The sequence below is a fragment of the Micropterus salmoides genome, unplaced genomic scaffold, assembly GCF_014851395.1.
Source record: "Micropterus salmoides isolate LMB-PRFRI ecotype aquatic unplaced genomic scaffold, ASM1485139v1 Ms_hic_scaffold_1, whole genome shotgun sequence".
In the NCBI taxonomy this organism is placed as follows: domain Eukaryota; kingdom Metazoa; phylum Chordata; class Actinopteri; order Centrarchiformes; family Centrarchidae; genus Micropterus; species Micropterus salmoides.
Genome location: NW_024040040.1, coordinates 26,915,139 through 26,942,698, shown reverse-complemented (window position 1 = coordinate 26,942,698; position 27,560 = coordinate 26,915,139). Strand labels below are relative to the sequence as shown.

Here is a 27,560-nt window from a genome sequence, read left to right as displayed (position 1 = left end):
CATCTGTGTTACTCAAAAACAAACAGCCGCTGTCTGCATTTAGAGAGCGATCAGTCTTGTTGGCGTTCTCTCTTCTACACACTGACTGATTTGTGATCTGCTAGAAGAGCCCTAATCAGTTGTGTGTGTGTGTGTGTTAGTCACAGAGATCCACACAGGACTTCTGATGCACTGCTTAAGAGGAAAAGATGATGAGCCATTTCAGACATGGAACACTTAACATTAGTGGCTTCAAGCTGCTAAAGTGACCACTTTTCATCTAGTGGCACCATGAGGTCGGCGTTTATGGGCTGGAGAAAAATGTCTCACCAACTATTTGATGAATTGCCATGACACATTCATGTGTACATGTTAATCTGAGGATGAGACGTAGTCACTGTGGTGATCCCCTGACTGTCCCTCCACCGCCACCATCAGGTCAAAAGAAAAGGGCATTGTTTGCTCATACTTTGGTTTATGATCAAATAACTGCAAAAGTAATGACCTTCCCATCAGCCATTCCATCCACAGCTGTGCCTACGTACAGCCTCAGTGCTGCTAGCATGGCTGTAGACTCTGTCTGGTATGATGATAGTGGAGGGGGCCTTTGTTTCTGCTGTCAAACACAGTGTGAAACCAGCAGTAGTACTCATTCATTTCAATGAAAACACTTTGTTAACACAGCAAGGATGTTGACACAGGGGCCTCCTGCAAAGAATAAAACGCTGAATCGTCCAGCACAAAAAGGATGAACTTTTCCAGAAATGCCACATTCAGGAGCAAGGTGCACATTCAGACGAGATTGCTTTGCACCTTGAATGGGGCACTTCTCCTGTTTACCTGGCCCTCAGTGAGACGGAGGACACAAAGATTGTCACAATGATAACTCTGTAGAGTTGTAAAATTCTTCTTCTCCGGGCGCTGCACAGCACCCTTGATGTGTTAAATGCAGAGAATGAATTTGGCTACATGTGACAATTAAAAAGTACAATAAAGTACATTTCTAATTAAACCACACAGGCCCTGTCTGAACACCCAGTAACAAATTAAAACATTAATTCTTAACATCGTAACATACAGGAATGAAAGTGCCATAAGGAATTTTGCAGGACATTGAACCACCACTTCCCAGTAGCAGGGGCTTTTAATACACTACCACATGTAGAACCTTTGAGCGGTTTTCTAGTCTAGACATCTGAGACATACCTCGATGAGACAGTGCTGTTTGTTAGTGGGACAGACTTATCTGAGGTTGAGTCAGCAGACATGAGTATCAGCTGGCTTTTATATAGCAGTTTCCTGCCGTCCACTGCTTGATACATTGTTCCTCCTTCCTTAATACCACACAGACACAGACACAGAGACACACACAGACACACACACACACACACACACACAGTGGCTGTAATTGTTTTCACTTTGTCTGTCTGGAATTCACCTCCAGACAATACCATGAATTCCACAATGGAGAGCCGGCTCTTGCATCAAAACTTGGATACTATTACACTAGCAGTCTGATGTTGTTTTATTTCTTCCCAGTAATGCAATGGACAGTTTTACTGGCATTTACTTCCACCGGGGTACCTTTCATACTCTTGATCCCATCCATATGTTTGTGTCAACGTCAGATACTGTCTGCTCATTTGTCTGCCCTGTTAATTATTCAGAGGTCTTGTCTCAGAAGGTGTGTGTGTTGCTTTACCCTGACCAGCCATGCACGATGTGTTTCTGAGCTGCATAATGATACCAGACTCTCGGCTCTCTGCCTGCCCTGTGCTGGGGGCAAGGACACTGTGGAGACAAGAGAAAGTGACCTGGTTTATTCATAGCACTACTAATGGTCTGAGGCCTCAGGGATTGCTAAGCAGACACCCTTATATTAAGCACATTCCTGGCTCTGCTCCTATCTAACCTGCTATTTCCCCGTGTTGAAAGGTGATTAAAGATGACCTGATCTGTGGTCCCAACATCTTTTCAGAAATGTAGACAAACAGCCATGATGCTTCACATGCCCATGAGTTCAATTGAGTTGAAACATGAAGAAAAATTATATAATGTATGTGCTAACCCCCTAAAATATCCCAAATCAGCGAAACCCCCGAAGGTGCATCCGAACATTGTGTGTCTGGGTTTTTTTCCTAGCTGACTGTTAGCAGCATCATTAGGACTGCGAGATGCTGCAGTGGTTAGCTTTAATTAGCAATGCAGAAGATAAGAGTGTTACAATTGGACCAGCCTGAGGCCTGGTGCACAATGCGGCATTTTTTAGACTCAAATATAATTGTTTCCTCTTTAAGGCAACTTTTTTGCATCATATTGTGATGAAGCAAAATGAAATTGTTAAACACATTAGAACTGTATGCTAGTCCTCACCATATAAGTATAAGTAAAGCCGTTCACCAGCTGATGTTGAACAAAACTCATGATCAATGATGAAACTAGATTGGATTTGGACTCAAATAATATCAGATAAGGGAGCAGGAATGTTACAAATGAGCTGTTGGGATGAGAGCTTACCTCATGTTAGGTATCAGGTGTACTGTCGTTATCTGGTTGGTAGAAAAAAAAACTTACTTGATATGACAAAGCTCTCTTTTATTTGATTTAAAACATCTGTAATATGTACTGATGAGAAGATGGGATTCTGTTTGTACTGGAACAACGTGAATAAAACTGTAACATAAGCTTCTTCTTCCAGCATGAGCCGTATGATTCCACTTCACCTGTGTCAGTATGTCGTCTGTAAAGATGAGGGTACTTTAAACTGAGTAATGGTGGGTAGAGTTACCAAACATTGTTACGATATGCATGCTCAGGTTTCAACTCTTTAGTACTGCGTCCGCTAACTAAGAACTAGAAAGCATAAATGAGAAGGCTGGGATTTTCAAAAACTGTCTATCAACAGATCCCCTCCCCGTGAAAACCAACTATGTGGTTTGTTTTCTCACAAACACATAGTTTCATTTTCTATCGGCTCACTGTATTTTTTATGAAGCGTTACTCAAACAGGAGGAAATGCATCTGTTGGGGACTATTTTCAGCAGTGGATGAATCCACATGTGGTGCTGTAGTGAGTATCAGGGGCAGCAGGACGGTGTATGAGGGACTGAGTCAGAATAAACTACAGTGCGTGTGTTCATGGTGATGAAGGAACATGTGACCCAGGTCAGCAGTGGGGCCCACTGATGGGTTTAACAGTTTCTGGACAACAGTGGAGCTCTACGGCTCAGAGGAAGGAGAGACATCAGGTTATCACACACACACACACACACACACACACACGACATTCACTGTTTGTACACCTGGGATTTGTTGACAATAAGAAAAATCTAGAATCACTTCTTGAAATGTCAGTCCCATTATTTATTATGCTTATACGTCCGACATTACAGAGGAGACGGAGTTGTCAGTGTTTGTTTTCTACAGCTGCCCCCGGATGTTACCAAAGAGAAAGTATTTTACTGACAGAACATAGTGAAGCACTTAAATGACTAAAGGTAGTTATTTTGAAGAACACTGTGAATACACGCACATTTCATAACAAAGTCTAGCCTAGAAATTGGATAGGACTTTGGCTGTCTGTTGTTAATAGCAAGTCAATATTAAAAAAGGAATTATTCCAAGTAAGATCAGACTGTTGCAACATCACAGCATTTTCTGGAAAAAAGGACTAAAGGGCCTGACTTACATGTCCAGCTGTATAAGGAGTTTGCACGACGGTAAACAAAAAAAAATCTTTCTGATGCCAGCCATGTGCTGTCCAGCTGTACTACAACTGTGTCCGTGTGCGTTATGTGTGCTTGACTGGAGTGATGTAATGTGTCACATTCCCTCAGTGAGAGTTCCTTCCCAAACACGCACACATCAGGGAGGAAGCGCTGTACAGAGGGTTTCTTAAACCTCTCAATCAGTGAAAAACAGAGCTCAGTACAGTGAAAAAAATTAACTTGTTTATCTCAGCATAGGAAAGTGAAACAAGAAGTGCATATTCATTTGGTTATTTTTATTAAGAAATGTTCGAAAGATTTCATTTTCCCACACAATGGATTAAAAAAATGTTAACTTGGCGTGCAAACTCCATGAGATGTACAGTAGAGATTATTGAAAAGTAGTGTTGAATCATCTCAAGTACTTTCAGCTTTATAGGTTTTCTGTCAAGGCAAAATGTCAGACATCTTGTTCTCTAAAATGGGACAAAAGTGCAGAAAATGTTTAAACCTTTTGTTGGATTCTATTCATATCTACTTTTGACATTTGAATAAAAACAATTTCAGCCTTAATTCTATATGGTCACATTTTAACTTTCTTTTCTCTTCCTCCAGCCCTGCAGTGTTACTGTGACCGTTGCAGTGCCAACTCCAGCTGCACGACTGATGGCGTCTGTTTCGTCGCCATCCGCAAGTCAGGAATCCGGTTTATCACCGAGCAGCGCCAGTGTGTACACGAAACTGAACTAATCCCGCGAGACCGGCCCTTCATCTGTGCCCCGTCTGTCAAACATGACACAGGCATTTACCCAATGTGCTGTACCTCAGACTACTGCAACAAAGAGCCCAAACCGGAAAACTTCCCTGGTAAAAACACACACACTCTAGTTAATATACTTGTTTATGACTTTGGTGCACAATCCAAGCCTTTCAGGACCATTCTGACAATACAAGGCTCTCACAAGAGGCATTAGGAGAAAGAAAAGTATAAACTACAGACACAAACTAGAGCATGAGTTGCAGTGCAACCTGCACTGACAAGTTCTTCCCCTCTATTGGATTAAGTGATGATCATTGGGTGTGGGTCCTCTTATATTATGTTACTAGCACTGTTTATAAATATTTAGGACCCGAGCACGACCGTGCGAGGTCCCTATTGAATTTGAAAAGATTATATATATATATATATAAATTTTTTTTCTTTTCTCCAAAGTAAGCTCCATTTTGGCGACCTAAACATACTCTAAAACTCACCAAAATTTGCAAACATGTCAGAAGTGGTGAAAAATTTCGTATTTTATGGGTTTCGCGCATGGGCGTGGCAAAATGACTCGCTAGCGCCACCTAGAAAATTGGAAAAAATTAGCCCCTCGTTCACGTTCAACCTACATGCACGAAATTATCTGGGGACATGTATCATATCAAGACGCACAAAAAAGCCTCAAGAACCCATAGCCTAAAGTCAACACGAAGTCGGCCATTTTGAATTTTACGGCCATTTTTGGATGATTTACACACTCTGTACTTTAACAAACTCCTCCTAGGTATTTAGTCCGACCAACTTCAAATTTCTGCTGTGCCTTCTAAAGGCATTGAAGATGAAAATTTGTGCTATCTGTGAGTTTTTCGTCAATGGGCGTGTCCGTGGCGTGGCGTCAAAGATCAACTCTTCGCCACGACACAGGAAATTGTTGTAACTTCAGTGTACATGCTCACATCTGAACCAAACTTTACGTGCTTGATAACTCTCCCACCCCGCAGACATCTACACGCCAATACCGATTTATATTCATAGCGGCAAGTGCTATGTAGCTCCATATAGGGGACACAGGAAGTGACATATAGCAACTTCATGCGGCGTCGGAACCGCGTAGCAAATTCACAGCCGCACCGGCAGAGCTCCAGAATATGCAACTCGGCCGGCTCACACCCGGACGCGCTACAAGTGCGAGGGCCCGCCCAACGCTGCTTGCAGCTTTAATTATACTTTGTTTCAGTGTGGTATGGTTATCATCTAGTAAAGTACAGTGTCTGTATTTGTGGAAGGTGAAGGGATATTTTGTGTAAAGGTGTGTCTTCAGCTGCAGGAGAGAGGAGCTCCAGAGAGGTGACACTCAGTAACAGAAGTATGTTGACTGTGTACATTCACCGGCCAAGAGGCAGGTGAAGGGGGGTGCAATTTCTGCGTTCAGTCAAGTGAGTCAAGTAAACTCAGGACTTTCACTCAGGAGACAGAGGTTTGAGTGCCGAGTCGAAGTTGATGTGTTGAAGTTTTAAATGTTTCATAGGTGACCTACATCACCTGACAAATGTAATTTACTTATTTTAACTTTATGCTTAACCTATTGACTTATGTAATGTACTTCAGGTCCAGTTCACCTGTCGCTGGACTCGTACTTGCCAATGCTCATACATATCGTTTTGGAAAAACAGTATGTTGTTTAGGGACAATTGACAATCAACCTATTTTGTCATTTAAGTATGAGGACGTATTGGTAAAACATCAAACTAGGGCTGCAGCTAACGATGATTTTAGTACTCTGTAGTTTCCACAGATTATTTCATCGATGCATTGTTTTAAGAAGTACTTCTGCTTGGCAGCGGCGGCCATACTCTTTCTTCTTCGTCCCTCGCTATTTTCTCTCTCTTCCTCCACTACAGTCACGCCATGTTCACACAGGGTAAGCGCAAAGTGCGACAGTAATAAATGTCCGTGCGAAACTGTGTTATAGTGTTATATGGATTAAACGAAGCCTCAATGCAAAGAATTTTCGTTGATGCATTTTAGTAATCGTTTTGATCGATGGATCGTTTCAGCCCTACTACAAATTTGTTGTTGTAACTCAGTGTACAGTTGATAGCCTCAGATACAACTGCATTGGCTAGCCAGAGGAAGGCGGTATTATATTTATGATTGATAATCATTTGTAGGCACAGGTTGCAAAGCGCGTCTGTTTTGTGGGTCTGGACATTTGGGCAAGTTGCTGATGTTATTTCTTTGTACATGCTGACATTCAGTGCAATTTATTTTGCAGCATAAGGCTTTGCTCAGACAGCACGTGTTTTTTGCAGTAAGAGGCACCTTTTTTTCTGTTGTTTTCTATTGGCAGTGAGCATTTTGCAGGCTGTTTATGCATCCTGGCGCCTCCTGTTTTAGGCACCTGCTATGCTTCATGTGTTCAAAGGAGCGCTCAGAGCGCACAAAGTTGAAAAATATTCTGAGCAGAAAAGCGCCTGGCGTCGTTCCGTTTTTTTTTTTGCATTGTCCAATCGAATGAATGTAGAGGCGGGCACTCAGTTGTGCTGACGGAAGTTTACAGTTGCTTGGATTGTCCAGAGACTCCAACAAACTGTCCCTGACTCATCCTAAAATAAGCCTTGAACCGACCATCATTAAGACGAGGCTCCTGGACCAACTGGTGGTGCTGCCAGCAGTGTCTCCTCTTTCTGAGGGTCTCATGTACCCACACGGATCTCCGTTTCCTGTCTCCTGCCTGTTTGTACACCTCTTAACTCTCAATCAATGCCAGAACAAGCTCCCTCTGTTTGTCTGTTTTTAGCAACAAAAGACACAGACCTGTGAGTTGTGATCAAGTTTCTGCTAATATGATATATGACCGCAACAAACCAAAGATTACAGAGCGCTGGCACTATAATCTTTGATTAGACTGACAGGACAGCTGATTCGGCGGTTGCCTAGCCATATAAAACAACACAGCGCACTGTACAAATTCAACTGAAAAGGCACCTCGCATTTTTCAAACCTGCAAAACGTTTTCTGTCTAAAGGTGTTCAATTTAACAGAAGTATCATTTATCATCATATAACATTTTTCTTTAGAAATGTTATGGTGTGTTCACATACAATTTCCTCGCGGGGGATTTATCGCTGGACAACTTCCAAGTGTTCACACAAAACGCGATAATGCAAATAAACACAACTTGCCATCTCTACAGCTGTATGAACCCAACATTTTACTGTGATTTAATTGCAATAACCGGATCAAACTGATGCTGAAATAACTAAAATATAATGCAGATTTGTTAAACATATGAATTCATGCTTTGTCAGGTCTGTCAGCAGAACAACAACTTTTTAAAGGTTTGTTTTCTGAATAAATTTCAGATCGATCAGGGCTATGATAACTTGTTCACAGTAAAGTACAACAATAGCTGTAATAAAGTTACAGACACACATTTTCTGAACTCACCAGGTAGTTCAACTTCCTCGCTTTCTTTTCTCCAAGCAATGTCCAGTTTTGTCCGGTTTGTATATAAATATGAAGTAGTAGTCCAACAGATCTCTGGGTGCCAACCGGCGCTAACAACATTGGAACCGGAAATTCACAGCTGGCTGCTGAGAGGCCCCAGTGAAGATAAATCAACGTTGTAATCCGAAAAACTAAAGTAAAAAGCTAATTTAATAAAAGCAGTTTTCTCTGAGCTCCTCCTGCAGGTAAACGGCGTAGTTGTCAGAGCATAATCCAGTCTGACTCTGGGGGTTTATTTGTCCAAAAGCTGCAGCGCTGCTCTTTCTTCTACACTTCCACATAGTTTAGCAGCTCTCTGTCGGCCAGCAGCATGTCACTCCCCCGCTCTGCCTGGTTCTCTCCAAAAAACGCTCTGAAGCCGTCGGCGACGTCCAGACAATCTCAAAGCTTATAGGCATTCGCAACATAGCGCCAAGTGAATTTCTTGCTCAAGTTGAAAAATTTTAACTCGTGCGAGCCAGTGATGATTGCAATAATGCATCTTCCGCACCTCCCGGAGCGAATTCGCATCGACTTTGTATGTAATCAAGCCGCACAAAATGCTGGATTTTCTTCAGCGCAAACACACAATTACTGCGTTACAAGTACTTTTTTTTGTTTGTTTGTTTGTTTTTGTTAAAATTTCTTTAAAGTAACAATACTTTTACTTGACTACAATATTCTAGTACTCTTCTCTCCATGATGGTCTGTATGCTCCAGGAGGTGATGGTCTGACACCTTTCAATGTAATGTAATCCACTAGATCAAACTATAGGCTCTAAAATGAGTAGTCAATGAGTTGTTGAGCATTTGAAGTTTGTCGAAGGTGATAAAATGTGGTTAAAATGTTGTTCATTAGAGAGAACGAAGTTCAGTTAACCAAGTTGGCTCAGTTTTGTAGCCGTGAGACTATTAACCATTCACTGGTTAATGCTTGGGAGATGGAGCATGTTGAAGAGAAACTCCCGGGACTTCAGACTCTTATACATGGTCACGTTTTAATTGACGTATAGGTTTTAGTTTTACTTGTCATGCGACACGTTCGGCAGAAGTAAAATAACAATAACAACTAATACTGTGAGGAATTGGGCTGTCTGTTTATTTGCAAAGTATGTAGGGTTACCAGAGTGCATGCATGCCTCTCCTGGCGGATTTGTCGGTCTGGTCTCTGTTTCACAGCTGTGTCTGGTTAAGCAAAGAAAGTTGTGTACTCAAGATACCGCCGCATTCCCAATACAGCTGCAAGTGTACCACTGCATTTCCCTCAACTCACAGAAAATAACTATAGCCTGATTTATACTGAGATCTGACCAAAGTTAATATATGTGCACAAAAAACTGAAGGCAACGACAATAATGGAAAGAAAGCTGCCTGCTGCCATTTGATCGATGCCTCAGTTCAGTCAAAAGTCAAAGGCCAAAAAGGAAACAAATACGCATGAAAGGCACTGTAGTTGCATTGGAACATTTTAATATGACATTGCTGTCAGTTCATATTGAGAAGTGCATATATCTTACTGTAAAAGTCATCCTAAAATGTACAGATGTAAGATGTACAGTGGAACTGAGCATGAAGACTTCACAGCCATGGGTTGTTTGGGGAGATAAAACCACCCAAAAAGCCAGTTCAAATTATCTTTTACCCAGTATTATCACATACAACAGCAGTTTATATTTTACTGCAAATGTTGCCTCTTATCTCCAACCCAATATAACTGACGTACACTCGCAGCGTTCACTCCGTTACATGCAGGAGTAATAATGCACGAAATTAATGCTGTACTAAGTAACGATATTTACAGCAGTTTGTTGTTGTGTCACGTCTGGTATGGTTCTCACCCTCAGCAGTACTGAGAATCTTTCCTAAGAATCACCATGTTTTCAATAACTGGAAGCGGTCGCATACAAGCGTTGGGAAAGTGTGTGTGTAATACAGTGGAGTTGGGAAAGAGCAGAAAGAGAGCATTAGTGGTGCTTTTAAACAACACAATACAGTGAATGAGACCATTATTTGTGTCAGATCATTTCTAAGTAATACTTTTCAAATCTCATTCACCTTGCCCTGTTAGACAAAAGAGGAAGAAGCCTTGACAGGTTATTTGCAGGACTTTAAAAAGTGTTTAATTCAGTTTCCTCAAAAATAGGCTTTATTTAGAGCAGTTTTGGTTATTTCTGTATTTGTGTTTCCCTCTGGGCTTTCATGCTGGGTTAAAGTGGGTAAGATTCAGGAACCTCTGAATGACAGTAAAGTCTGAAGACAGGTGACTGGTTGTTTGCTTGTGTCACCACTGTCAGTCAAATCTGATCAAACCACACCCATGCAGTCCTGACGAGCCGGGTTTATGACTCATAAATAATAATGTTAAATGGCCTGTACTTGTATTTCTAGTCTTCCAGCCACTCACAGCGCTTTACATGTCATATTAACCAATTCACACACTGATGGCAGAGGCTGCCATGCAAGGTCCCACCTGCTAATCAGAATAATAGCAAGGATATTTTCTCTGTACTTCCTTAGTTATTTATGAATATTTAATGCTACAGAAAAATTCTAAAGTTTAAAGCAAGTTTCAGGGAGTGTGTGTGTGAGAGAGTGAGTGCTACAGGCCAAATCTCCCATCACCGAGCAGATGGAATGTGCCCCCGCACCGTTTGGCCCGTTGGCTTCCTGGCTCATGGCTAGCACTCTAGCCCTGCCACTTGCCAGCCATGCCACCCTTCGAGCAGTTTACGGTCTCATTTGATCTCTCACATGTTGATCAATTTTGCCTGTGTGTTGATCTTAAAGCCAGATATAACCCACTATACTCTCAGGTCATACCTTTTGATCTGTGGTCTGTCATATGTTGTAATCTACTGTGTCTGTCTCCTTTCCGTGCTGCAGTCCCCACAGTAAAGACTCCACCTCTGGGCCCCGTGGCCCTCGCAGCAGTGATTGCTGGCCCGGTGTGTGTGCTTTGCCTGCTGCTGGTCTTGGCGTTCTATGTTTGCCACAGCCACAGGGGTCTGGGGGCCGGAGGTGCTGGGGCCCATCATCACCACCACCATCGGGTGCCCAACGAAGAGGACCCTTCCATGGACCACCCCTTCATCACTGTTGGAACAACTCTGAAGGACCTCATCTATGACATGACCACCTCGGGCTCTGGATCAGGTACAATGCTGCACCCCAAGGTCCTGGTTTTCCTGGACAGTCTGTTTCTCAGCTCAGATTTATTTTGAACTGCCTGCAGTTAGCCCATATGTGTTCTGCAGGAACTGTAACATCTAACTACTGTTGTTGGGGGTGGAGTAGAGCTGGGCAATATGTCAAAAATGTTATCGTGATATATTTTAGTAAGTCATGCTTAGAATCTCTCATTTTCATATCAGTACCATGTCTTTTACCAACCGATTGCTTCTTAACAATGGAAAAAACGGTCTGTAGCAGGGCTGCTATCAGAGTGCCCCCCAGCAGCTGGTTACATTAGCTTAGCATTAAAGACAGTAAGCAGGGGGAACTATACCACCAGTACCTCTAAAGCTCACTTATTAACACATTCTATCTAGTTTGTTTAATCCATACAAAAAGTGAGTGTAAAAAGTACACTGTTTGTAGTTACGGGCGATCGTGTGCTGGACTATTTTGTGGCCATGCACAGTCACTGGCTGGAATCCAGGAAGTGACTGTGCTAGGCCAGGAAATAAAAAAGTCTTTGTGAGTTGTGGAATAAGCTCTATTTAAAGAGGTGGTATTATGCTAATTTTCACGTTCAAAATCTTATTTGGGGGTTGTACCAGAACAGGTTTACATGGTTTAATTTTCAAAAAACACCATATTTTTTGTCATACTGCACATTGCTGCAGCTCCTCTTTTCACCCTGTGTGTTGAAGACTTTGTTTTAGCTGTGGAGTGATACATCTTGTCTCTAAATGATCTTTGTTGGGAGTTGCACATGCAACATGTTGCCGACCAGGTTGGCAATTTGCACTGGAGCAAGAGTTTCAGAGTAGTGAGTTTGAACTGAGCTCTGTCTCTACATCACAGTAACAACTTTATGTCAACTGACTGCCTGGAGGGTAGTTAGTGTTCAGTTAGTGTTTTTGAGGGCGTGTCGGACTAGCCGCTCAGGGAGCATTATGACACGTATTTTCATTGTGACGTCACAAGAAAGGGAAGTAAAAGTTGGACTACAAATGAGCTGTTTTCAAGCAGTTCAGAGCAGAGTTTTGTGGGAGATGGGAAGGATAAAGGAGAGGGGAAAAAGCCAAAAAACCATAATACCACCTCTTTAATATATTTTAGTAATGACTGAGGATGCTACTTTGTATTTGCTGTGATTCATTCACAATGTGTGTTTCTGACATTTAAAGGTCAAACTATAACTTTACTACTTAGTCCAGCTTACAGTGTGAGCTACAGGTCCACTAAAGGAAATTACAAGGACTATGTTTGTGCATCACTTTGATTTGTTTCACATTAGGTGTTTGTGTGTTTACAATTACACAGGATAACGTGTTACTCAGTAACGTTATTACTTTTCCCAGTAACTAGTAGTGTAACTGATTACTTTTCGAAAACAGTTATATTATTACAGTTACTAATCCAAGTAACGCTGTGTTATTGCGTTACTGAACGCACCGTCCTTGACGTGAATGCGCGACAACAGACTTGGTTGTTCGTGTCAGCTGCTAGCCAAAAACTAAAGGAAGAATGGAGAACGAGGGAGAGAAACACAGTCTAAGATGCAAAGAACATTGTTGTCTATTGTAAACTCTGTGCGATGAGCAAAAAGCTTTCAACCGCGAACATTTCTACATTTACTTTATTGAATCTGATGCATCTGCTAAATCAGCAGCATCATGAAACTTACAGAAAGAAACTCCGGCAGCTGTCAGTGATGCTTGAACTCGTTGGGAGAGGGTGGCGTTACGTAACGTTATGTAAAAATACTGAATAGCCTATTGCTCTTATAAACAGGCTCCATGTGCAGAAAAACAGTAGTTCAAAAGTCGGGATTTACTTGCTTTATTTTTTTATTTCAGCCGGTGGCGTAAAGAAACGTTAAACCTATAAAAAACACACTCCTGGCTGCTGTTATGAATATGATAGTTAAAAAGTCAGAGACTGCTTTCTCTGGGCTTGAAGGGGCGTGGTAGTGAAACCAGTGTTTCACATACATTGATTTATTTGTCGCGGCCCACAAATAAATCAATGTATGGGATAATTATCAACGCTGACCGCCACATATTGATTTTCAATTTTTTTTTTAATTAGCCACAGTTATGGTACCATTCTGTGAGAAACACTGTTGAATGTTAAGTGGATGATTTTTTTTCTTACTTTCAAAAGCTTTCTGTTAAAAACCGCTTAAACCCTAGCCTGGGCAAAAAATACCTAAAATATCATACCCAGTCGCGTGTGTGCACACATGTACAGCAGCACATCTTGAAGTATGAGTCTCTTACAATGTCTGGCTGGCCCACATTCAGGCTGCATAAACACACACTCACTGGCAGAAGCTGTTCTCTATGCTAGCCATATTTTAGCACCTCTCTGTGGAGACTGACACCAACATGCTGCCAAGGAAAAACTGGGATTCAGTTTTTCTAGCTATTTACATTATATTGCACAATACGCAATTGTGTGTGTGTGTGTGAGAGAGATTGGTACAATATATGTGAGCTCTTGTGTGTTTGCATAACTGTGTGGGCTGTTTAAATTACTTTGAGTCAGAATATGTGTGTGGTGCCACAGAGTTATGGTTATTGTAAATGTAATTAAGATAAAGCACTCATGTAAATGACAAACAGTGGCAAAAAGAGTGGAGCATTTTCCCACCAGAACATCTGTGGATCAATTGAAGCAGGATAGTTTAAGTGACTGTACATATAAATCACTAAATTAAAAAAAGTAGATTCAGAGTTAAGTAAGTTAAGTCCCTCTTTAAGATAGCAGTTCAGACAGGTCTGGCTCTGAACCACAGGCTGGACAATAAAAACACTGAATTTCTAAAGCAAACAAAACTAGGACATTAAGCATATTAAAAATAGGTGAAGCAATAAAATCTATATATACATATTCCTGTCTGCTTCTCACCAGGCCTGCCGCTGCTGGTCCAGAGGACCATCGCCAGGACCATCATCCTCCAGGAAAGCATTGGGAAAGGGCGTTTTGGGGAGGTATGGCGGGGTAAATGGCGTGGTGAGGAGGTGGCTGTGAAGATCTTCTCTTCCCGCGAGGAGCGCTCCTGGTTCCGTGAGGCTGAGATCTACCAGACTGTCATGCTGAGACATGAGAACATTCTGGGCTTCATCGCTGCTGATAACAAAGGTGAGAAACCTCCAGAAGAGCTCTGAGAGGCCGTAGTAAGATAAGACTGCACAAATACCTGTGTGGAAAGGATAAGGGTTAGCATACAGTATGGAAGAATAGAATAGAAATCAGACTAGGGCCAGCAGGACAGACAGGAATAACTTTGTACAAAGACATGAATGGAAACACAAAGAAACCCCATTACATAATTGTGAGGCCATCAAAGAAATCAGTTTTGATTTGTATAAATTCCAAACCTTTGTAAATTACATCTTCATCAGACTAAGCTTATCATATGCAAATGACAGTGTGGGTGAATAGTGACAGTGTCAGAAAGACAATAGTGAACCTTGAGCTGTCGAAACAGAAAAGCAGCTCTGTTAAAGGTGAGGTTGGTGCAGGCGAGCGTTCGCTGTGAATAGACAGGCTGGTAGACAGTGTGGGGGAGGAACAGTTCACAGTGAAGGCCAAGCAGACAGTACCACACAGTCTAACAGTAACACACACTCGCACAGGAGCCCAGGAGCAAATGGATTTTGTGTGTTCATTACAATTTCACTGATAAGAGGCTCTGCAGTTTGCGGCCTATATGTGTATGCAGGATATGATATAGTCGGGGTGCGATTTGCGGGGTGGATGCGTGGGATTTCCCCCTTTCTGGTTTGTATATCCCTGCCTCTGCTATATAATTTTTATCCCCGGTGGGGACAAAATGTATCCCCCCCTCAGAGTGATAAATGCTACTTCACTAGAGATGCAACGGATCACAACAAAACAAAATGGACTTTCATAAAGAAGAAAAAAAATCCCCCCCTCTGTTTTTTGTTTTTTTCACAAACCGCACCCAGGATATAGTTATGGTGTCTTGTTCTGTGTGTGTCTACACAAACACACTTCACTATAATGAGTAGATAGAATTTTCTTTTTAATACCATCTGCAAAAAACCTCAAACCACATTTAGACAAAACATTTTAATTTTAATCCTGATTGATGCAGTTTGCTTCAAAACTCACACACCTCCTTCTTCATGACTCAGTCAAATCAATCAAAAAAACACACACACATCAAACATAAATAGCTGGAATCAGGGTAACTCATTCTTTCCAGTTTGATGTTTGATTAAAAAAAATTAGGTTAACCTGCACCCCATCTCCACGGCAGAATTATATTTCTTTTTCTCTTCCCTCAAAGCATTACGGGAACTCCAGTAGGAAAATCTCAGAATGTACTTCTTTAAAAAGAGAGACAAGACAAGTAACAATAATCATGAAAATTGTCTTTGTTTAGTCGAGTTTTACATGACAGTTCACGTTCAGAAAGTCAGATTAAATGTGGTTCTCACATCTCTTCTGTCTGTCTGTTCATATACAGGTATTTTTGTTTTGAAAAGCAAAGTCTTTTTCTCATGAACACCATCCCAAAACGTGTATAGTACTACTCACATGGAAATTGATGGCATAGAGTGAGCAGCCACGTAAATTACTCTGAAATGAACATATGGCATGCAGAACTAAGACATGTAGGGACTATGTCATAAGATTAAATCAGTCAGGCTCTAGTGGAGGCAAGTTCTTCCTCCAAGAGCAGAACAAGGACAAAGCCATTTTTATCTTACACCATTTATCTCCTTGCTCCTTCTTCCTGTCTGTGTGTAGATAACGGAACGTGGACTCAGCTGTGGCTAGTGTCTGATTACCATGAACACGGTTCCCTGTTTGACTACCTGAACCGCTACACCGTCACTGTGGAGGGCATGATCAAGCTGTCCCTGTCCACAGCCAGCGGCCTCGCCCACCTCCACATGGAAATAGTGGGCACACAGGGTGAGACACACACTTTTACATTTACTGCATGCCTTCCTGGGGATACTTTTCATATACGTGCAAAAACTGTTTTTATTTTCACAATGAATAATTTTATATAAATGTTTTCTTGTGTTAAATTATACACCCTACTTAATGAATAACATACGTTACCTTATTTCACATGCAGATTCATATGTTAATAAAAATTAAACTGAAGCGTAACATGCCTTCCATATAAAACGTCCTCATGAAGATGTCACCTTAACAAAGACCTTAAGTGGACACAATCTCTGAAGTGGTGAATGCTGCTGTTCAGTTTCATTTTACACCAAGAAGCAATACTCCGAGGCAGCATGAAACAACAAAGCAAGTTGAGGTGAAGACGCGTCAACTTGATTTGGAAACGTATCAGCTCGAGGTAAAGTTTGAGGTTCTTCTGAGATGGAAGGCTGTACGCTAAGTAGAGTGTCAGCAGAAAAGGCTGGAACTCCTCTAAGTGTGGACAGAGACGATGCTTTTTGTCAAAGGAAACGTCCGTCTGTGGCCCAAAGACACTTAATGTGTCTTGGGTGGATGGTTTAACGATCTGTTATCAAAAAGGGTAAATGCATCCAAGAAACACATTCTAAGACACATTGCAGCCAAAAGCTGTAAAGTTGTAAATGCATCCATCTGTCCAAGGCGCATAGTATTGAAGTGAAACTACATCAGTAAGTGACCTGTGTGGATAACTGCAGGGTCCGTCCCCTGGGATAGAAGCAGCTGAAGTGACATGAAACTTTCACTGAAATATATAGTATAGTATAGCGACAGCAAGAAAGGAGGCTCAACATGCTGTTGGTTGGGGCATGCTCTTAATGTTAATGAATTTAAGGTGGAGTACAGGATTAATACATTTAAAGGCTTACCAGAAGCACTGTAGAACGGTTTGTAAATAACACAGACTCTGCAAGTTATCAAAGCAGGAAATTCATCACAGGTTAACACAGGTACAAATATAGCATTAATGTTCCCGGAATGTGCACTTGTATGTATTTGAGGGGTCGACACTGGGCTGGCTCCCTTTAACTGAAGGAGAGAGCTGCGTGTTCTACGCAAGGCAGCTGCCCCTCACAGACTCAAATAAAAGTGTATTAAATCTGGATTTTGGATGGGTTCAAAGCAAACTTGTTGACTTCACTGTATCTAAATATATATTTTGTTGTCTCCAGGTAAGCCAGCTATTGCCCACAGAGACCTGAAGTCAAAGAACATTCTGGTCAAGAAGAACGGGACTTGCTGCATCGCTGACCTGGGTCTAGCCGTCCGCCATGACTCAGCCACCGACACCATTGACATAGCTCCCAACCACAGAGTGGGAACCAAAAGGTATTCTGCACAGACCTTTAAAATGCCAGCAGTTTTTATTTCTTTGAAGCAGTTAACTAAAGATTGGGCATTCACTCATCCATCTTGTTCTGTCTCCGCTGTGGTTCTGTCAGGGGGTAACTGGGATTCTCTGGCTCGGCCATTTAGGTTCTTTGGCTATCTTTCATTATGACATGAGCATCCTTTTGGGATAAACTCACCTCTGCTTCACTGTGTAAGCAGGCGTGATGTTGTCATTGTGAGTGAGTGTGTTTCACAGCACCACAGTGAACTGGGGGTGTAAATAAAAAGTCGGACCATTAGAGTGTCAGGCTTTCTGCCTCCACTCTTCAGACTCAAAGAGCCGACTCTATTTCAGCTCTCAGGTTTATCAGGACTTCAGGATTGGTTCAGATCAATCATCTTGTCACTTTTGGCTACCCTTGTCTCACTTGGTGCTCAAACTAGCAGTGTTGATCTGCAACAATTTTAACAATTGATTAATTTCAGCTTCCCATATGTTCGTATTTGTTGGTGATATTGGTCTTTATGCTAGTTGACTTAATGTCTTTGGGTATTACACTGTTGGTGAGACAAAACAAAACATTTAAATATATTTTACATTGGATTCTGGGAAATTGTAAGTTACCTTTGTCTGACATTTACAGACACAATGAATAATCGATGAATAAAGAGCATAATGATCAAACTGTTTGATAATGAAAATGAAATCAATGCATTAATTGCAGCCTTAGGTGAAACATACTGATGGTAACCACACCGCAAAAAAATGTACGTTTATAATGGAGTCTCCGCTACTACGTTTAAACCGTGTGCAGCAGAGCGAGAGGCGAAAAATTGTTTCAAAAGAAAACATTTGAAGATTAACTGATACTACTTTGTCAACAAAAGTGACAATTAAATCATTAATCACAACTATTTGTATGTCACTTAGTCATCAACTCAAATGTGATGGTTGTGACAGCCCTAGACATTTCCTTGTTTTTAATAAAAAATCAGAACATGCATGCAAAAACAAGAGTTGGAGACACTAACCTCATATACGTATGCTGGTTCGTCATTCTAGATTGAATAAATGTCAGTGGTGGTTCATAGAGAGAGAGCTGAACTTTCACATTTCACACCAAGCAACACGTTATCCAACGTCTTACTTTTAGCATGGACTGATTCTTTGCTGGAAGTTAGTGGGATCAGATCTATATGTAACGTGGATTTCAGCCCTGAGGCTTACTGAATCATTTAGTGGCACTGTAATACGCCGGCAGCATCAAACCACAAAAAAGAGGGAGAGAAAAGCAGAGCAGGTCTGACTGTGGGAAGGAGGAAGGGAAGGAGTGCCCTCTATGGCCTTAGTGTGCTGCTCACTTTCCAACCCTACAGCTATACAGGTCTACATAACAAGAGATGTGTGGACAGAGACACACAAAGGAAAAGAATTCTGAGGAATTATTAGCTGGGCAGAAAGAGAGGAAGTAATATATACTTGTTTTTTTGTGTGTCTGCTGTAACACTGTAGCATTTTATCAGCCTCTGAATAAAAGTCACATTACTGACCTTTAGCAGGATTTTGTTGGATTAATAAAAGTTGCTCATTCAGGGGTTTAGCTGCTATGACTTACTTGGTCTGGTGTGACCAGTAACTTGTAGTGATGTTAACTAATACTTATTATGTAACATTACTCAAGTAATGACTCTAATATTGCAAAATATGTGAGCGTGATAGTTCAGCTTTGATTTTTGAAACGTCAATTTGCCATTTTAGTATTTCTTTGCCAGGATCAATAACTTCTTGGCGTCTTCACTGGTTGCCTGGCAACTGCTCCCTGTCTAAATGGTAGAACAGCGAATTGTCATTTTTACAGCATCATGCATACATGATAACATGCAAACAGTACGTGGTTACCAAATGATTTGCATAAATATGTACATGGCTTATACAGATCAAATATAGGATCTCTTCCTAAACACATTTCACAATCAGTAGATGGATTTATTAACGGTTTGGTTTTTTAAATGCTAAAACAACATATCTGCTATCATAAAATACTGTGGTTTGTTTGTTTGATACCGGGGTTCGATTGACAGCTTTCACATCAGCCCAAACAAACCATGCTGACTGTGCAAAAGTACCAGGGATTTGTTTTAACCAAAGCAAACCGGTTAGGTGTAAAGGCACCTCAGTGTGCTACCAGAGGGACTTTGGTAGCACATGATTTTGAGGTTTATTTGTGGTGTGAAAGCAAAGATGTTGGTGAAGAAACACAGTATGAACAGTACAGTTGTGAGCAGCAGTGTGTCTCTGATTCCCAGAATCCCATTAACCAGAGAGACTGTTTCTTCAAGGTTAAACACTAAACTTGATATATTTGGCCGTGTTATCTTTTTAACATAAAAGCCTCTCTACGGACTGAGATTCAGATGCATTCTGTGGGTGTGTTTTTGTTGTTGTTGTTTTAATATTGATGTTGTTGTTTGATATTGAGCTTGCTTTTTAAATTTGATACATAATTACACTTTCTCTGAGTTTCTCTGCAAATATTGATGAAGGTGTTTTGTTTTCTGCATGATGTTTTACTCTTCTAATTTATCTGAAGCAGCAGCAGTTAGCTATCAGATGCCCTCCATTCATTATTTGTCCACCACTCAGTTAAATAATTCAATGAAGACTTGTTGTCTTATGCCCAGAGTGGGAGTTATTTGATCACTCTGATCCATCTCATTATAGCTCATCAGAGACTGTGTGCATATCGGTGCCCACAGGTTTACTTTTCATGGATTTATCTGGTTTCTGTGTGAGCAGAGATTCAAAACGTCAGCCAATTTGATGTGGGCAGTTTTTTGAGGTTTTCGGGTTTATTTTGCAGCACCCTAGTATTATTTTGTCTGTTTTGTTATGCTTATTGTCCTGTTTAATTATGCTTATCTGTGTTATGTATGTACATTTAGAGCAAAGTTCAACCAGAGTCAAATTCCTTGTATGTGTACATGTACCTGGTCAATAAAAATGATTCTGAAATAGTTTGGTTACAGTCCATTATCTTTCTGCTTAGGTATATGGCACCAGAGGTCCTGGACGACTCCATAAACATGAAACACTTTGAGTCTTTCAAGCGAGCTGACATCTACGCCATGGGCCTTGTCTTCTGGGAGATTGCCAGCCGCTGCTCTATGGGAGGTGAGGATCAAATGACAGGCGGGTGGGTCAACGAAGGCGAGGTTGACAGATTAATGTAGGGAGTGATGGATGAATGGAGCAAAATAGTAAGTGAGTTAATTATGGAAATATTGACACACAGGTATGTTTATAGATCTGACTGCTTCAATATAAAGCCGGAGTATTTACATATTTTTCTGTCAGGTATCCATGAGGACTACCAGCTGCCCTACTACGACCTGGTTCAGTCAGATCCATCAGTGGAGGAGATGAGGAAGGTGGTTTGTGAGCAGAAGCTTCGGCCCAACATTCCCAACCGCTGGCAGAGCTGTGAGGTAGGACAAGTGTCGCTGTCTCTGAGTCTAACTCACTTTTCAGAGGGTTTACAGGGATGTGGATGTAGACATGAGGCAGAGACACTGTGTGAGGTTAAAGGGACGAAGGAAGTGCAGTGTTCACACCGCTTACCTGAGTCATAACTCAGATCTGTACACACAGACAGGATACACATATTTCTAAATTCAGAGTGACATCACGGTTTTTAAGTTTTCTTCAGTAATCCAGTGATGCCTGTCGGCACACCTGTGGATACACTCCTAACAAGAGCTGCTTATAACTAATTCATCTAATTTTAATGGTGCCAATTTTCCTAAATGTAGCTGACTCTGTGACAACATTATCATTCATTTTTACAGCCACCAAAGAATTATGCGAGTTGTGACACAGTCCTCTGGCTTTATTTGAAAATATAGGTAGAAGTCAGAATTTGTTATTCAGCCCAGGTAGACCAGTTGTTTCTATCTGTAAGTCTGAACCTGGAAGCCCTGGAGTTCATCTCCAGAACACTGCTACAGCTAATGGTTAGAAACTATTGGATAGGGTCCAACATGGGTAAACACTAGCTCTGCAGAGAAGTAGCCGTAGCTCTGTTCCTTAGCTGTACCCCCCCCAAAAAAGTCCACTTTCTTGTCTACACAAATACTATTGCACAGTTAAATTGCATGGTGGTTGGTCCAGCTCTAGTCAGTTTGCTTTCAGTCAGACTGAACCACAGTCTCCAGCTATTTGCTGTTTAAAACAAACTTCTTCATAAATACAGACTCTTATAATCCAATTCAGTTTTATTTTTATAGCACCAATTCACAACAGAAGTTATCTCATTGCACGTAAGCTTAAATTATACTTAAAAACAGCCAATCCTGTTTCCCACACACACTGGAAATAAATGCTCATCATCATCAGCTGTAACATTTGTGATCTGGAATGAATCAGTCTTCTTTTAGGGGTCAAACTCAGTGGTCACTGTTTTAATACACAAGGCTTGTTTGTACCATAACAATCCTATTCCCACACCTCTGTCCCAGAGACGATCCTGAGAAATTTCCCTCAAAGCAAGCAAAGCTTCTGCGCCAAAGGCATATAGATTTAAGGGACCTGGAGTTTGTTTCTCTGTAGAGGTTGTTTCTACAGACAGCTTAGCAACATCACTACCTTTTGATTACAATTTAAACAATGAACGCTTGTTCCTCCATGTTTAATCCTTTCCATCTCAGACTCAGAGCTACAGCATGATACTGTTGTTTTCTGCCAATATTCTATACAAATGGTTGACTAGGGATGTAGCAGAATATGAATAAGTGTGCTCCGAACTGATGTGAACAGCATCGGAAATAATTTTTTCATATTTTTAGGTAACCTCTAACCTGTCTCCCTAGTGACACAATTTGCCTCAAACTCAAGAATCACAACTTAGTCAAATGCTTAGAAATCATACTAACTAGGTGCTCCTTATAACGTCAGATTATCAAATTCCTTCGTTTTGTTTATTATCAGGAACTTTCTTAACTATCTTTAGTTTCAAATCCAGTTCATTCTTATCCATATATCCACTGGTACAGTGCAAACAGGACCTCATCCGATTGGACCCCCTTTCTTATTTTTAGGACCTGAGCATGAAACGTGTGAGGAAATTATTCAAACTGAAGGAATGAGTCACACTCATCAGGTGGGGCGAAGAATTAATTGTGTTTTTTATGGGTCTCGCACATGGGCGTGAAAAAATGGCTCGCTAGCGCTCCCTACAGAGTAGTCCACGGCCAAAGTTTCACCTACATGTATGAATTTTCTGTGGTACGTAGCGATGGGGATTGTTAATTTTTATTGATATTGATACCTTTATTGAGACAGCTTAACGATCCGATTCTTTATCGATACCACTAATTATACTTCACTATTATTTAGTGATGGTTATTTGGTAAGACCAGACCCCACAGAGTATGCCTGCAGGGTATGAGGAAAACATTCAATGTGCGATAACGTTGTATATTGAGATGGCGTATCATTTGCGATAAATAAACATTGAATCGTACATATTAATTAATATTGTTTTTAATTTAATATTTTAAATACCGCTAAATGTTGTTTCTAGAGCAGCAACGTTAATGTTTACAACAGCAAAGTAACTTTATCTGACATCACAAGTAATGTTAGTGAGTAACGTTAGAAAGAATAACCTTTTTATATACAGTCTATGGTAGGAACCGACAGAGAGCAGGCAGAGACTGTACCCTGATGATTTTCTTATCCATTGCATTTCAAATTAAATCACATTTGACGCCCGACACTTAACGTTACATCATAGCAAGTCTCGATAGCAGTATCGATAAGTTCGTACCTTATTGATTTTCGGGTTTTGAGAAATTTTGGAACCGGGTCTCAATCCCCATCCCTAGTGGTACGTGTATCATATCCAGACGTGCAAAAAAGCCTCTTGGAGCGATGTCCAACACACAACAGGAAGTCTGCCATTTTAGATTTAATTTTTGGCAATTTACACACGTTGTACTTTTAATGAACAACTCCTAGCGAAACGGTGAGTTTTCGTGGAAAACCCAAACACATCTACATGCTAAAATTCAGTTGTAGTTGCAGCACCACCTACTGGCAACAGTAAGAAAGCTCTGTGTGACACTCATCATGTGATTTAAGTAAAGTTTTCACGCAGGGTAAATTGAGGGTAAATTGCTTAGGCCCCATCCACACTATTGCGTTTTTGAATTACCTGCACCTCCCGTCCAGACTACAACGCCGAAAACAAAGACCTAAAACGGAGAAGTTTGGAAACTCTGCAGACCCCGTTTTGCGTTTCAAAACTCCGGAGAGTGTTTTAGTGAAGACGGGCCACAACGGAGGACTTTAGAAACGATGACGCAGCCGGTCGCGCACGGCTCTCTGATTGGGTCTTGCAAAGCAGAAACACGATGCTGTTGGCCGGGTTTTTGACATCATATTTTTATTAAAATATTCTGTACCGTGCAAATAACACTCATCTGCCTACACTTGTACTGTGCATGTTGCCGTTTACTTTGCAACAACTCCCTGTCTGTTTTCTGCCGCCACACTCCCGTGTTACATTCAGTAACCGTCCCAGCTCGTTATTGAGCCATGCAACAACAACAAAAAAAACGGTCTGATGCTTAGTCTGTATTTATTTATTCTTTCGCCAAATCTTCTGTAACTACGGAACAGACCGTCTGCTTCATGTTTACACTGGCATGCACATGCCCAGTGTACCTGAACGGGTCCTAGCTGTGCGTTTTTCACTCGTTTTAATGTAGACAGCGATCACCTCCAAAACGCAGCGGAAACACTGGTGTGGACGGAGATCGTATTCGTTTTAATTCTCAGTTTGTAAACTTAAACAGAGTAGTGTGGATGGGGCCTAATTTTCCCTACCAGTCAGTCAGAACTGAAGAAGTCCTCTGGATGGGGGCCAAAACATCTTCTAGTATCTTCAAGTCCAGTTGCCCTTGACTTTAACCTTCTTTGGATAAGGTATAGTTAACAGGTGCTCTGTAGCCTCATATAGGGGACACAGGAAGTGATGTTGAAGACCTACCCAATGCTGCTTTTTTAATTTTAATTATTAAATATTGTCAAATTCTGCCTCTCATTTCTCATAGTACCAGACACACTTTGTACCAACGTGATCTTTATCTGGGCCTCATCTTATTCAATACACAAGCTCCAGTTTAAAGAAAATAATGCAACATAGCCTAATGACATTCTGACATTAATCAAAATCACCGTTACCATGTGTGTACACATACAAGGAATTTGACTTTGGTTTTCTGTTGCTCTCAATGCCCCCACCCACATTTTTAGCTTTGTGCTCCACCCCTAGTATTGAACAGGTCAGTAAACTTTGAGCAGCTCGTCATTTCACAACCTCAGTGGGCCTGGGCCTCAATGGACATCTGTCTGTGACCAACACACAGCCCACAGAGTAATGGCATGAAAGCTGCTGTGCACATTCACGCCATCATCAGGCAAAACCTTCTGTAACCAGCACTTCTAATAAACTCCTGGTTGGATTAGCATGCAATGTGCTATGTGCATTTACTCTCCAGAAATGTAAACATCTGTTGAGTTTGCAGACCATGTGATCTTCAGGCCAACCTCTGCACGTCAATATTATCTCCTGGGATGTATAGATTAACTGACATGCATCACACACACAGAAAGAGCCACTCATGTTCACAGAAGAGTGTTGCACAATTAACCACAGACTAGCAACAATGATACCCATCCAGACAGACAAACAGGTGTAGCAAGCTGAAACTAGACGGACTACATTTGCAGACCCAGGGGTGTTTTTAAAGCCAGCTCAATCTACTGCAGCAGAAATGGGTGATGGAGAGTGCTGGTGTGCAACTCCAACTCTGAATGTTTGACCAAACTGAAGGTCCCCAGAGTTGAATTTCGCGAAATATTTTTAACTTTCAACAGAAAGGGGTCGGACGGGAAACGCTATCAGCTGTAGGACTGTGATGCACTAAAACAAGTGTGGCCTTGTGCAAGAAAATCTGTCTTAATGAGCTACACGAGCCAAAAGTGTAATCAGCACCTGTCATGTAAAGTAATTGGTTTATGAGAATAGAGCAACCAAATGTTGCATTCTTTTAACAAGAAAGAACTCTGTAAAGTGCTGACAACTCCAAGGCCTTGTAATCTCTACACAGAGAACTTGTACCCGCTACACTGTTGAGCAGACTTGCTCAAAGCTGATTGGCCTGTTGGGATCAGACAAACACACAAAGGGACAAACACAATCCATAGCTTCTGCTACTTGCTGGACGAAAATATGTAATCAGAGTTTTGTTAATAACAATTTATTTCAGTTTTTGTCAACTTCATAAGAATAACAGGCAAATACATAGATACAGTTTTTTTTATAGATAGATAGAGATATAGATATATATAGATAGAGAGATAGAGATATATATAGACACACACACCTGGGGGGGGGGGGGGATTAAATAAAAAAGCTGAAAAACGAGTGTCAACAGATGCTTGGTGCGGCAGGGCTCACTGAGCAGTTTGGTGAGGAAGAAAATGATGTGAATAAAATGCTACGGCCTTTGTCTGTCACCAGATCTGAACTGTCTCTGATGCTGTATGTCCTCTTGTTCTGTCTGTCTTCTGGACTGAGGTCTCTCTTGTGCATTTTGACAATTTTGATTTAACTGAACTTTCCCCTCAACTTATCTATGCCCCCACATATATAAATATACAGAATACCCTCACAGGCATACACCACAACAGTTGAAAAACTAAATATGAGTTATGTTTAGTTTTTCTGCTGCATAGCTTTCATAATTCCCACACTAGACATTATAAGCATGCCAACACTTCTATACATACTGCACATATTCCCCCATATGCATCATTTCCATGTCAAAGTAGTGTGAGCAATAATGCTTCTGGTCTGACAGCTACACAGTTTACTCGCGGGAGGAGCTCGGAGTAAACTGCTTTTATTAAATTAGCTCCTTACTTTTCGTTTTTGGGATTTCAACATTGATTTATCTTCACTGGGGCTTCTCAGCAGCTAGCTTCCGTGCACATCCAGTTCCAGTGTTGTTGTTGTTAGCGTCGTCAGCTCTGTTGGATTACGACTTCATATTTATATAAAAAACGGACAAAACTGGACATTGCTGGGAGAAAAGAAAGCGAGGAGGTTGAACTACCTGGTGAGTTCGGAAAACATCAGTCTGTAACTTTATTCCAGCAATCGTTGTACTTTACTGTGACCAAGTTAGCATAGCCCTGATCGATCCAAACTCCATTCAGAAAACAAACATTTTAAAAGTTGTTGTCCTGCTGTCTTGCTGACAGACCTGACAAAGCATGAATTCATATGTTTAACAAATCTTTATCATGTTGTAGTTATTTCGGCATCAGTTTAATTAGTTTATTGCTATTTAATCACAACAAAATGTTTACTTTGGGTTCATACAGTTGTGGTAAAGGCGAGTTGTGTTTATTCACGTTATCGCCTTAAAATTGCCTTCTCGCGGTGTGTGTGTGTGTGTGTGTGTGTGAGAACACATGTACTCACGCGAGGACAGCGTCGTGAGGCGAAAATTCGCGGTTGGTCTGAATGTCGCATAAGAACTACACATTCAGAGTCGAGTCTTGCAGAGGTGTTGCTGTTCAAGGCATTGGTTTTAACAGTGGCATTCCCAGGAGAGATTTCTTCAGTTGGCTCACCATTGTACTGTTCAGCCCATATATCAGAGTAGCAGATTAAAGTAAATTAAGCCGTGCCTGGAAGCATTTGTATATCTGAAAACCTTTATATAGGAAAGGAGCTTCAGCTAGCTCTGCTGAAGGAGAAGGCGTGCGTGCGGCAGCTTGCTTGTCCGTGGCAGTGTAGAGTTGGCACTAATCCACTTGATGAATAAAGGGCTGGAATGTGTCGGCTGTCTTAATGAGCACTGGAGGAAGTTGGTAGATGGAGCACTAGCATCTCACCAGACAAACACTGAGAGAGACACATACAGACATTGACTCATACATACCAGATGCTGTTTACAGCCCCACCAACAGAGATGTGAAGGAATTGGTGTAAACTCTGGAGGCTCATTTTCAGTGTCTAGTCGGAAGTCACCACTTTAGTGAGGAGAGACTTTCTTTGGGAAAAAGTTAGTCACCCTCATTT

General features: G+C 41.3%; 1 protein-coding gene across 1 annotated transcript in view; it reads left to right on the top strand.

Moving 5' to 3' along the window:
- tgfbr1b (transforming growth factor, beta receptor 1 b) overlaps window positions 1–27,560 on the top strand; it is a 65,055-nt gene that overhangs the window by 27,538 nt on the left and 9,957 nt on the right. Inside the window, exons 2-8 of the mRNA XM_038723189.1 lie at window positions 4,302–4,553; window positions 10,819–11,088; window positions 14,017–14,247; window positions 15,886–16,053; window positions 17,247–17,403; window positions 20,454–20,578; window positions 20,762–20,892. Of these exons, the coding sequence (XP_038579117.1) occupies window positions 4,302–4,553; window positions 10,819–11,088; window positions 14,017–14,247; window positions 15,886–16,053; window positions 17,247–17,403; window positions 20,454–20,578; window positions 20,762–20,892 (1,334 nt within the window). The remainder of the gene's footprint in view (window positions 1–4,301; window positions 4,554–10,818; window positions 11,089–14,016; window positions 14,248–15,885; window positions 16,054–17,246; window positions 17,404–20,453; window positions 20,579–20,761; window positions 20,893–27,560) is intronic.